The sequence below is a fragment of the Bactrocera dorsalis genome, chromosome 5 (genome assembly GCF_023373825.1).
Source record: "Bactrocera dorsalis isolate Fly_Bdor chromosome 5, ASM2337382v1, whole genome shotgun sequence".
NCBI classification, from domain to species: Eukaryota; Metazoa; Arthropoda; class Insecta; order Diptera; family Tephritidae; genus Bactrocera; species Bactrocera dorsalis.
Genome location: NC_064307.1, coordinates 6,491,687 through 6,505,858, shown reverse-complemented (window position 1 = coordinate 6,505,858; position 14,172 = coordinate 6,491,687). Strand labels below are relative to the sequence as shown.

At 35.6% G+C, this 14,172-nt stretch overlaps 1 protein-coding gene across 1 annotated transcript in view; it reads right to left on the bottom strand.

Moving 5' to 3' along the window:
• Window positions 1-11,261: 11,261 nt before the first annotated feature.
• The window catches only part of LOC105233687 (eukaryotic translation initiation factor 5B), a 53,926-nt gene continuing 51,015 nt past the window's right edge, over window positions 11,262-14,172 (bottom strand). The window contains exon 9 of the mRNA XM_011215823.4: window positions 11,262-11,953. Coding sequence (XP_011214125.1) covers window positions 11,846-11,953 — 108 coding nt within the window. The 3' untranslated portion in view covers window positions 11,262-11,845. The remainder of the gene's footprint in view (window positions 11,954-14,172) is intronic.

The following is a 14,172-nucleotide window of genomic DNA, read 5'->3' as shown; positions in this document are numbered from 1 at the left end:
GGCAGGTTACACCGAAATGTCAAGTTTTTGGCTTAAATTGGCATTTTAAAGATTTTTTTTGTATTTTATATATTATTTAAGAAGAGAAGTACAAGATATTAGTCAAAAAAGTCTTGCGGTATTTTCGCTAGTTGGCGCTGAAAGCGCGTAGTTCTAGTTTTATTCGTCGCATCGGGTCATGCTATCATGTTCATGGTCATCGTTTGATTGATTGTCGTTTCTTTTAAGTCGTTCGTGAGTTATAGCGTCGCAAACATGGAGCAAAATAAAGAGAAAATATGGCATATTTTACAGTACTACTACGATGAAGGCAAAAATGCATCTCAAGTCGCCAATAAAATTTGTGCAGTTTATGGACCCGATACAGTTTCCATTTCCACTGCACAACGATGGTTTCACCGTTTTCGTTCTGGTGTAGAGGTGGTCGAAGATGCGCCACTCTCCGGAAGCCTTGCCGTTGAAAATTACGATAAAATCGCTGAATTGGTCGCAAGAGACCGGCATAGTAGCAGCCGTAGCATCGGTCAAGATCTGGGCATGAGTCATCAAAAATTCATTTCAATTTCAATAAAAATAAAAAAAAAAATCAATAAAAATACCACAAGACCTTTTTGACAACCCAATATTAGTAAACGAAGCCCAGTTAGAGTAACATATCCTACCACAATGAAATTGTAGAAGTAGTAAAGGCTTACAACTGGTATATATTGTTTGAATTGAAAAAGGCTAAGAAACGCTTCAGTCAGGCCTGTTCTGCGAATATTTTTCGGGCAAAATTTCCAAATTTTCGATTTTTAAGTTGTTTTGCATATTCTGTAAAATGTTTTGTTTTCCTTCTTTCGGACATAAGAAAATCGTTACGTCAGCCTGTTCTACAAATCGTAATAATTGCAATTTTCCCGCTTATTCTGTGGCGGTGGCAGCTTCAAATTGTAATAAGGATTTGTTTAAGTAACATTTATTACAATGCAAGTATTTAATAAAATAAAATAAAATAATACATCTTTTTAATTCATCAAATCAAATTTTAAGGTGAAACGCAAGAATTCCAAGCAAGCACACATTTTAGTTGAGTTTATGGAATCACATGCAGATTTGACACGAAATTTAAGAAAAAGCGATAGAGTGGTTCTTGAAGAAAAGTGGAAGGAACTAGCCCAATTTGCTAAATGTTGAGGGGCTACCTAAAACGACGTTAATGAATAGAAAACAGTAAGAAATATTTGATCAAACAGCTGCATTTTTCCACTATTGTTGGGATATGATTTGTCTGGAAGGTGTGCATTTACAAAAAGGTTACGCATACCAATTCTTGAATTCTTTTTATAACCTGAGCAGGATATATTTATACCCTGAACAGGGTATATTAAGTTTGTCACGATGTTTGTAACACCCAGAAGGAAGCGTCGGAGACCCTATAAAGTATATATATAAATGATCAGTATGTTGAGCTGAGTCGATTTAGCCATGTCCGTCTGTCTGTCTGTATATATACGAACTAGTCCCTCAGTTTTTAAGATATCGCTTTCTTTTCAAGAAGCTGCTCATTTGTCGGAACTGCCAATATCGAACAACTATAACATATAGCTGCCATATAAACTGAACGATCGGAATCAAGTTCTTGTAAGGAAAACTTTGACACTTGACAATGTATCTTCACCAAATTTGGTATAGATTATTCTCTATGGCAACAATGTAATCTCCGAAGAAATTGTTCAGATCGGATTACTATAGCATATAGCTGCCATACAAACTGAACAGATAGTTACTAACAGAAATGCACCTGTGAAGCTTCGGTGCAAACCGAAGTTAACGTTTTTTTTCTTGTAAGTTATTAAGTTTCCCATGTAGCTTGGAACACCGTCGGGGATCCTATTAAATATATACATATGTATATAAATGATCAGCATATCGATCTGAGTCGGTTTTGCCATGTATATCTGTCTGTATACACGCAAACTAGCCATTCAGTTTTTGAAATATCGAAATGAAAATTTGTGCCTGTCCTCTTCTCACCAAGAATTTGGTAAATTTTCGAAATGGCCGATATCGGGCGACAATAGCATATAGCTGCCATACAAATTGCTCGATCAGAATAAAGTGTTTATATGGAAAGCTTCTTCATTTGATATCTTCGAGGAATTTGGCAAGAGTTATTGTCTTGGGCAATAGTTCAATCTCGGAAGAAGTGGTTCAGATCTCATCACTATAATATATATACATCTGCTAGACATCGATAAAAGTTCATGTAAGGAATCTAAGTTTTTGTGAAGGGTACTCGTATTATTGATGTTAAGGTTTATTCTTTATAATTCTATTCTTTCCCATTTGTAATCAGATGTTAAATGAATTTTTCCAGAAAATTATGAACAGAGTTGACCAAACAACAAACCGAGCTGTAAGCGCCAAATCTAATATTGTTTGGAAATCAGATATCAACACTTTTATCGACATATTTTCTATTTATGTACATATCACAATTTTTGGATTAAAAAAATCGAATATATTTATTTTTATTAGAAATCGGAAAACTGCTAGTTTTGTAGAAAATCTACTGCTCTATTAAAGTTGCCACTTATTTTTATATTCTTGCGACCTGTTGCTACAGAATATAATAGTTTTGTTCACCTAACCGTTGTACATATCACCTAAAACTAAGCGAATTAGATGTATGTATATTTACATATATGTATGTATATAAATGATTAGGGTGACGAAAGTTGAAGGTTGATGGTCTGTCTGACATATCTTGATGAAACTTGGTATGCGGGTTCTTTAGTACAAAAGAAATTAAGAGTCCGTAGATGGGCATAATCGGAACACTTCCACGCCCACAAAATGCCATTAACCGAAAACCTATAAAGTGCCATAACTAAGCAATAAATAACGATATTGAACTTTAATTTCGCACAGGGAATCGCAGTAGCAAAGCACATCTGTGTGTGCAAAAAATGTTTAAATACATAGTAGGCGTGACCATACCGCTAATAAGTTTCATGTACATATCTTCTAAACTACTAAAGTTACAACCACCAAATTAAATTTATGCAAATATTATACGAACTCATATTGTCAGAGTGAAAATGGATGAATTCGGTAGATAACCCCGCTCACTTCCCATATAACTGTACGGCTTAAAACTACTAAAAGCGCGATAAATCAATAACTAAATACATCAGAGACGTTAAAATGAACCCTAAAGATGGTTTAAGCGAGTTTTATGGGACCCAAGCTAAAAGTTAGATGATGGGCAATGGCACCGCCCACTTTTATGGTGAAATCACATATCTCGGGACCCGACCGACCGATTTCGACTAAATTTTGTACGTGATTTACTTTCATATTCCTATGTCACAGTACGAAAATGGGCGAAATCGGACTATAATCGCTTACCTACTTCCCATACAACAAAGATTTAAATTCCATTTGATTCTTTCACTATCCAGTGTACAAAACTAATTAATATAACGGGATAAAAATTTGCACCAGTTATTCTTTTAAAGAATGCCACCATATGACCAAAAATTGTTCAAATTCTAGCAAAAGTGTTCAAGGCCCTGGGTACCGAATATGTGGACCCAGTATCTATAGTAGACTTTTGACCGAAAATATCGGTCAATGTATGAGATGTAGTATCTCTGTGTATCAAAAATGGGTTGAGTCGGGTCAATATAAATACCTAATTTAAATATTTTTGTATTTACGGAAGACTTTATGCTGGATACATCGGCCAATATTTGAGATCTACGAAAAATGCAGAGCGGGTTTTACTTATAATATGTGGTTATAGTAAGTTCGGTTGCATCCGAACTTATCCCTTCTTTACTTGATTAATTTTTTTGTTAATTTTTTGTTTTATTACTTTTTGTTTCTTCGTTGGTATTTCACGATGAATATCTCGCAAACGGCTAACTTAATCGAAAAATTGTATGGAAAATGTTTGTAGAGCAGAAAGTTCCTATAAGATTATGCAATTTAAAATTATGTTTTTTCATTGAATTACAGTGGTGCTCCAGTATAACGAACGCCGATATAACGAATGTTCAATATAACGAACGCTGTTTTTCAATACATTGATGACTCTATATAACGAAAGCTGGAAATTGGATGAACTCGATATTACGAATGTATGGCGTTTGTATTTGGTTTTGGTTGTATTACAACAAAAAACAATGCAGGCAGTTAAATACCCGTTAGTTCTTGTTATTATTGAGCTATTTTTTTTTAAGAATTCTATTTATTTTTTTATGCACGCTTCATTGCGAGAAATATCAGTTGTGAGTTCAAAGTGGTAAAGTGAGGATATCGCATAAATTATTTGAAAATGGCACAGGATCTCAAAATTTCTCGCCCACAAAAGCAAATGAGCATAACAAACTTCTTTTCAGTTGAATAATGCTCATATTTTTGTTATAAAATTCAACTTTTATTAATTTTATTGTATGCATTTTTCATTGTATATGTATTTATTTCAACCAATGCTTATGAATTCATGAATAAATAGTTATTTTTAAACATATATGTACCAATATTAATTTAGTTTTCGTTTCCGATATAACGAATATTTCAGTTTAACGAACGGTCCCAACATTATATCATTCGTTATATTGGAGTACCACTGTATAAAGAAGAAAAAAGATAAACAGACTTCAAATAGTCGAACTTCAATCGTTAATAGCTTTTTAACACAAAAGAACCGTAAGAGACCATTAGAAAAGGATTCAATTTCTTACAAAATTTATGAAACAAAATGTTTTTTTTTTTTTCAATTAGAAAGCGAGATACACATTTTTCTATTTGATAATTAGGAAAAATAGAAAATTGTTAGGTGGAGTACTTTCCCCTGCTTACTTCAAATCATTACGCAATAAATCCTCTCCACTCATACATTTCAAGCAATTTTATCAAGGCTGCATACAATTTGACGTAAATCTTTTTAGAGTTTTACCATAACAAAACAGCTAAATGAGTCCCAGCTGAAAAAACAACTTCCCCCTCCTTCCTCCTCCCACTTCAGCCTAACACTTCAATGCACACAGCATCAAGAGAATCCGCTTTCATGTTGTGGCAAAATGTAGTCGTCCTCATAACAATTGATGTATATATGTATATATTTTTTTATCAATGGTGATGACGTCATACAAAGCATAAAAACCCTCTTGCCATTTTTCATTGATTTTCCTGTTGCTTTGCTTCCTTTCTTTTCACCATTCAGCATTTATCTATGACGTTACAATTTTCAATTGCATTTCGCGAGTTTAGTGACTCTCTTTCTCTCTCTTTCTTACGCGCTCTCTTTATTTGTTTATAAATAAGAACTTGTGTATGTATGTATGTGTTGCTTTGAACATCTTTGCACAAATTCACCACAGCTTTTGCTCAATGATTGTCATTCATATGCCCTTACACACACATGTATGTATATTATACAATATATCGAATTTGTGTGTGTATGCGTGTGTTTTATTGCACACAAGGGGGTTGTCGAAATATAACTGAATGAATTCACAACATTCACCATTGCATACTTTTCTATTTTGATTGAGAGAATGGGTTTTTCAAGGCATTTCTGTATTCAGTGTAAAATATATGTACATATGTACATACGGGTACGTACATACGTATTTATGCTGGGTATTAGCTAATTTAATCTTGTATTTTTTATTACATATCAACAACATTTTAAAGCAACGTTTCATCAAAAAATATCGAAGATCGCTATCAGATATAATAACCTATATGTAACCATTTTATAACCGAAACTCAAATCGCTGTCGGATATATTAACCAATATATAACCAATTTGTAGCGAAATGAGTGTAGATATGTTTATTTCAATATAAGTGGACGATAACCAAAATATAACCGTTTCATAACCAAAACTTAAATTATATTTCAATTTGAGTAGTTTTTAACGTTTTTCCTTCGCCTGCAAACGCGATGTTACGTTATTTTACATTTTAAGTGACGATATGTAGATATAATATGCAAATAAACTATTTTGATTTCATTGAGAATTTGTTTTTTTTATCGAAAATATTTCCAAAGACGCCAAAAAATAAACAAAAAGTTCTAATATTTATAAAAAAAAAGCATATGCTTCATTGTATTTCCCAATACATGTATGCATTTATGATCAGCAGGGCGTATGAGTAACTTTGGGATTAGTATGAAGTTATATCTGTAGTAGACGAGATGAACGGTAATGGTTGATTCTGAAATCAGTACCATAACATATAAATATGTATATGTGAGACCGTGTCTTACTGATTTCGAAGTCGGGGATAATATTCACGCCTCTGATAGAAAAAAAAACTCAAAAAGTATTTCAGAGCAATAATGAAGAGTTATGTATTTCACCTATGCATACAGCATTTTCCCTACCAGGAGCAATACGTTTCATTTCAATAACTTATAACAATGTACTTACATTTAGTTTTATCACATCTTTTGCATTTTTAATTTTTCCTGAGAAGAATAAATTTGCCGCAAATGAAAAAAATCACTTTTCACCACACTCAATGTTACACTAACATGCTTATGTATGCATATTTGTGTATTCGAATTGTAAACGAAATGTTTGTTAACCATTTGCACCGCAAATAAACAAGTAGCAGTAATCTTACATAACACAATTTATCAATTTATTTATATTTATATCTACACTAGTAATTATTTTTACTTTTTTTAATTTTTACTTTTTATCTTATCAAAGCACTGTGTGTTGTATGTTGTGATTGAATTGGCTGGCGGTTGCATACTACGGGCGCGAGATGTGGTGAACCTACAGTAAAGGGTAGAGCATATAACGAGGCAAATGTTGACGCACCAAAAGTGATGACCTACATTTAAACCATAAAATTTAAACCAAATAAACCACGATGCACAACTGCATACATAAAATTCTTATTTATATTTTCAATGTAATTGCACCGCACACGTCACACACAATCACACAACCAATCCCGCCTTGGCATAAAGAGAAGGAAGAAAGTAAAAATATATATTTAATAATGAGCCACGGGAACTTTGTTTCAAACATGACTCTTCTGAAGCAGTGGAATGAAATTAATTTAATATCCAGGGGCTAGTCTTAAAGACCCCATATATAACTGTTTTAACTGCACTGTGGATGCGATACGACAACATAAAGCCATAATGCTGAATGCGACGCGCAATGACGTCATTGCGCTGCCGTTGACCTATGCGAAACTGCATTGCCGCATTTTCAAAGCGCATACACACACTCGCACACTTGCACACATGCATATATAAGTATGTTTAAAGAGAGGTGTGGTGAGTATGAAGCGCCCATTCATCGACCGCTAATACTGCAGCAACATAAAGAATTGGAACACGACCTCGCCAACGTGAGGACACTGACCCAGTGTTGCACTGCGCAGAATCATGACAGAGGGGTGTAGAGACACACAGCTGAAGACGCTTCTACTGAATGGGATGCACTATGGTTGCCAGCAAGGAAACAATGAGTCACATTACATACATACTTACTTAGGTATTTGCATAGGTACATCTCACAAATATAAAAATCCAAAAATAAATATCTATATGTTTAAGTAGTTAAAGGGATTTAGAAAGCGATGTTGGCAATTGTTGTTAGTAATTCATGCACAATTTTTATTAGTCGTTGTCTTTCACGTCCTCCATATTTCAATGCATGGATGTTTGATGTTTGTTTGCTTGTCCGAACGCTACCAACATGTAAGAGCCGCTGCTCCTTTCATTCATGATCTAACACACACTCGCGCACATACATATATACATTTATCCTAGAGTGTCGTTGGTGGAGGCTCCCGTTCATAGAGTTTGCTACGGCGCGCTTGTCTCTGCTAATAAATGGACTGTACACAACCGAACTCGTAAACAGCTTCTAATGACTGCCTCTAGTTCTAGTCATTCAGGGAACTGTCCTTGCTTACTAGATCACATGCAACAATTTATTGCGAGAGAAATGATAACTTGTTCATTTGTTTCTTTCAAATATTATATTTTTTATTCTTACTCTATATAAAAGATAGTTGGAACCAAGGGCACTCTCATTCCACCCGTTGTAGAGTTCCGAGCTCGAGATTATAAGAAAGAGGTTTCTTAGTGACCCATTAGTGACAAATATGCATCGTTACATCGTATTTACATCGTTGAAATATTCTGAAAGAACCTACTCAGATCAACGAAGTTGTACTTTGGGTATGATGTGGTCCTTCGATAATCAACATTGCCACTCGAGAGCTGCCACAAACATAACTCAATACAGTCATTGCGTCAACAAAGTTCGCGAGGTCATTTCCCCAAATCGCATACAGGGCAGAAATCCTAGGAGCCCAGTAAAGTGACGTGGCATATTGAGGACACAAAATAAGCTAAGCTCGCATTTATTTTTGGCGAGAGGAGAAAAGCAAATTAGGAACACAGTGCTGATGCAATGCTCAATGAATGAGGACAAAACCAATGAATGGCATACACATGTATGTACATCCATATATATTACTGTAGTAAATAATATATAGCATACAAGAAGCATATTTTCGCTGCATATATGCTGCACAACGCTTGAATGGCATTCCAGTGCCTGTGTGAGCAATTGCAGCGTTGGCAGCGCCAGTGCCATTGGTATTGTGTCTGCGGCAAATGACGAGCAACTAGTCGATATAAGTAGTAACTAGGTCAAGCCGACACACGTGAGCGGCAGTACACGCTCAAGGAATACACATACATAGGTACGAGTATACCTAACATGCAAGTATAAATAGATGTATAATGTATGCATGTATCTATATATTGGATAGGCTGCATAAGTTGCATCTTTAAATTTTATCAATCGTAGATTTTTGCAGGGAAGCACGCTCGGCTATGTACAAATGATGAATGAAAACCAAAGTGTGTATCGAACGCGCTCATTGAACTCCTTGAATGAGGCCATAAATGACGCAGGCAAAAGTTGGAGCTCAGACCTCATTGAAGCCGAAAACTTTCAATAAACTTGGGCAAAAAATAGTAAGATTTTTCGTCGTTCGTCGGAAATTTTTGTTTTTTCTTGGTTGGTACGACTGTCTCTGACATCTGTACCAAATATCATTTCAAAATATTCATTCGTGCATAAAGTGCATTCAGCGGTTTTTACGATGAGTAATTATTCAACCAAGAAATTCCATTAAAATCGGTGTGCGGAATCAAATTTCTGTGCCGAAACTTTCGGATTGTTGGAAAAGGCCTTTGGAAATAATTGTTTGCCGCGAGCAAGTGTTTTTAATTGGAACAAATTATTCAAAGAGGGTTGTCGACGAACCATGTCCAGCACGGCATGTCCGTACACCTATTCTTACAACCCGAAAGCAGACGATCAATTGTCCGGATATCGTGGCAAAAGTGAGCCGAAGCCGAAAAAACACCTCAAAGGAAAGGAAGTCAAAAAAGAAGGTTATGTTGATAGGTTTTCTTGATTATCGAGGTGTAGTACACTCCGAGTTTTTTTCCGACCGGCCAAACTGTCAATAAGGAATACTATTTGAGTGTTATGCGTCGTTTATCTTCAATCAAAAATAATAATTTTGAGACAACAAACAAGGCAACAGCTTTGCTCTACAATCCGGACAAAGCGAGGGCCCGGATTTTCTTAAAAATTTTTGAATTATAATGACGTCAGAGGTGGGTATATATGTGTGTACAGCGAAAAGTGACATTCGCATACATACTTTTAGAAACTGTGTCAGCTGGATATATAGGCGGCACTTACTTATGTACATATACATATGTTGCAATGACGCTTACCGCTTTGCAACACAATCGCTTGAATGCCGTTTTATGGGTGTATGTGTGCATGTATTCATGTACTAAATGCAATCTATGTCATTTTCATTGAGAAGCGGCGAACCAGCGAACCGGCGTTTATGGGTGGCCAGGTATTCGCCATGAATCAAAAATTGCTTGTTGAGCGAGCGTCATCACTCGCACGAAGCGCCAGCGAAAGTAGATCAAGGACTTAGCTGCGCTTCTGAAAATATACAAAAAGCAACAGATTCTTAGGGTAAAATGACTGCAACGAAAAGCGTTTTTTTAAACTGCAATGAAAGCGCTGACCAAAGTCCTTAATGAAGACATGAGCATATCGTCACCTGAAATGCAAATTAACGTAACAACATTTTCAGAAATTTACAGTGGCATGAATGAAACACGGAATAAAATGGAACATGAGTGAAACAAAATATTAATATTGGTTAAAACTGGTTTATATATGACCGCAGAACCAGCAAATGTTGAACATATTTAATATTATGTAGTGAAGTGTAATCAATAAGACACTCAATTTCGAATTTTTTGATGATACGTTATTTTGCATTTCAGGTGACGATATGCAGCTATAAATAGACTGAGTACATATTTCCAACAAAGAGTGTGCACAACCATTGAGTTGGAGGTGCATGAACCGTTCACACACTCTTGAACTTTTGCTCCAGTTTTACGCGTTCAACACTGCTTCAGTGCTGCATGAATAACGGCATTCGTTAGTTACCTTCCCAGCTCACAGCCGCTGCACTCTTACATGCGTAATCAGTTGCCTTGAATGAAAACGCCAGCTGAAAGAACTGCCGCTCTTTGATATTGTTCCACGGTAAACTCGCAGGATATGAAAAATGGCGAGGGTCAACTGCAGGCGCAGCAGCAGCAGCTATTTTCATACAGAGTAATTGAAGTCAATGTTTGTGCTTCAACCTTCGACTATTAATAGATTGACACGACCGCTTCGCATTTTTGAATTCGCTGATAGAACAGCACTTGAATATAGACAGTGATGTGTGTTTCCTAAAAATCGTTATCATATTGCCTAATCAGTGGGGGTCTGCGTTTAAAAATCGAAAAAGCTGAAAAAGACGTCTTCCAATATCAAGTGTCACAATGATGGCAGCTCTCATTGCTTTAGTCAAATTAAAGTCAGTCACAAAATCCATCACGGCTTAGAAGGCAGAAGTCGTTTAGTGCATCCAAGTCTCGGCTGCTTTCACAGGTTTTTACAAAAATCGTCACTGTCTGCTGTTATAAAGCCAGTCCTCATTCGTTTCGAATTGAGGTGCTCCCACAGAATGTTTTCATTCAACACAAAACTCATCAAAATATGGATCAATGAAACAGATTTTATTTTTTGCATTTAATAAATATTTTATTTCACTCATTTATTGTGATATATATTTTATATGGACCCAAATATATTGAATGAACATTCACTATAAAAAATGTGTAAAAAATTCTTTGCATAAAAAGTGTGCTTTAATTGAATTTCAGTTTTTCTTTAATTATACACAATATACCAAATAAATAACAACTAACGGCCGCAAAATTAATGATTAAATCAATGCTAATTAAATAAAAAAAAATTACAATTCTTCAAGGTGAAAATAACAGAGTGCAAAGTGAAAAGAATTACAACAAATACTGCATGCATATTGTTGTTGTTCGGCTTTCCACCGCAATTATTCGACTGAAAGCACATTTCAAGCAACTTATCATAAAAATAAAGCATAAAGAACACAGGGAATACAGACAATGGCTACGCAGATGACTTTTGGAGAGGCTTGGTAAATGAGAAAGTAAAAGCTACAAACTTAATTTCATTGACAGTGATAAAATGTATTTTGTTTTTGCTTTTGCTTTTGTTTGTCTCTTAATATGTTGCGCTGTAGTTGCATATTGATTATGTTTATTTTCTTATTTTTTTATTTTTTTCGCCATTTTTTTTTTTGCATGTTTTCAATTGTTTTGTTCGCAGTACATTTTTTGTTGATTTAATTTACTACTTTTAAATATGGTGTATGCGCTTTGCTTTGTAAGCTTATAAAATTTCGAAAAGCTTCTTCAGTTCAACCATGAGCGACCAGTCAGCCTTTATTAGATCATCACGGAAATAGTCCTTGCAGGCGTCGATGCTTTGACGTGATATCTGAAAGTTGAGAAAGAGAGAGCAGATGGTTCGTATTAGTCGAAATAACGGACGAAGATATAAAAATAAGAATAAGTAATGCAATAAGGAAAAATGGATGAAATGGCAGCAAGCAGAGCGTGTCGAATACATTGGAGTAAAAAATTCGAAAAGTATGAAGTACGAAGTGATATTTATATAAACACCTTTACGAGAAATATTTAAAAAAAAATGCCAATAAAAATGAATCTGAGAAAACTGAAATGAGAATAACATTTTTCCTTGAATGCATTATGACCAAAAAGTACCCGGAAATTGTAAATAAAGCACAAAACACCCTCACTAGATGAAATACACTTAAGCCAACGACTTTTGAAGTCCTCGAAACACTTTTCATAAGCATTTTTAGGGATGGCCTTCAACGAATTTTATTTTATCTTCATACTCAAAACATCATTTGTACGGACTCTATAACACTTGCCTGATGATTTTCAAGCACCACATCTTTCACTTTTTTAATATTTTCATCAGTTGAAGAGATTGAAGGTCGTTTATACCGAGGCATGTCTTCAACGATCTCTCGACCGTCTTTGAAGGCTTTGTTGAAACTCACTCATATTTGGCATAGTAATTAAGGTCAGTCCTACCAACTTAGCAAAATACTTTTTTTTGAAATGTCATTCACTCCGGGAATATAATTACGATTTCCGGGTGCTTTTTTGTCACAATCTACTCTCTCGACTCTCGCTTTATAAACATTTCAAGAAAACCGAAAAAAATATTTTTTACTTTCCTACACTTGTATCTTCTTTATCTACAAAATTGTTCCCCAAATAAGCTTCAATATGATAAATGGCTTGCTCGTAAAGACGCTACACTTTTGGAAGTCCTTAAAAGTTTTTTGAATGAGTTTTGACCCTTCAAATAAAAGTAACAAATACTAACACAATTGAGGTCATATCGTGTGTCGTTGAGGTCACAATCAACTAAAAATAGCATCTACTCAACCCCAAGCGGTAAACTCAGCGGTGACAACAACAAACATTTCATTCAACAGAATAAATAACGAGCGCAGCGAGTTCCAAAATCTAGGTCAATTCAGCAACTGCAGCGCATACAAAAAGCGCAGGGGTGGGGTGCTTAATATGCAAGTGCATGCGTTGTGCTAGGTAAAGAAGACTAAATGCAATAACCTGAAAATGGGTTATTGCAGAAAAGCTGCCGGCTGGAATGTCAACGACCGGCTGCAATAAACCAGAAGGTGACCACTGACGTCAGCGACGTTGAACAGCAAGTGGAGCGGCGAAAGCACAGCAGGGGCGCAATGGAGGCGGCCACGAACCGGCAACGGTGAATGCATTTTGTTTGCCAAGTTATTGCCCATTCACACATACAAACGTACATAAATACATACATAAATACATATGTGGACCAAGTGCCATGAATGAAACGAGGACAACGACTGCAATTGCACAAAGTGACTCAAGGCTCAGCTGGATTAGTCTAGGCGTAGAGGATGGGTGAGGAATGAAGTCGTAAGAGACGGATTTGGTAGTACTGAGAACTGTGGGCTCAAATATGTACTGCATTACCTACGCACACGTGCACTTTGGACTGTAAATCGAACTGCCTTTGATTTATAGTTAAATTCTGTTTAAGGTTGACATCCTTTCATCACTATTTTTAACTCAACCTTTCCGCTGCGACGTTTAAAATAAATTCTGTAATATGATAGGGGTTTATAACGAAATAACGGTAAATAGAAATAGCTCACTGCGGAGGCAGATATTTTTGACTGACGCATTTACTCACTTATATAACTCTTCAACGCCGTTAACCAGCCATAAAACATATATTTTACAGACGCGTTGAGTGGTCCACACGACAATCAGTGTCAGCAGAAGCAGAAGTTTTTTATTCGCATTTGCTGTTGTAATATCAAATTATATTATCCACAGTAAAGAAGACATTTCACAAAAAAAGAAAACGGTATAAGCGCACATAACGTGGCAGATTGGCTATGACGTCGTCTTTTGTGTGGATACAGTGAGCATAACACTATTCAGGTGATAGGCAAACATAGGATTGACGTCATGAAACACAACAACTATTGCGAAGCATTATCGCAGCGCTATCAAATAATCTCTACATTACATAAAAATAACTCAAACATCCTTCAATCCACTCTCAGCAGCGATATGGAAAGGCATATAAATATTTACATAAGCATAGACATACAT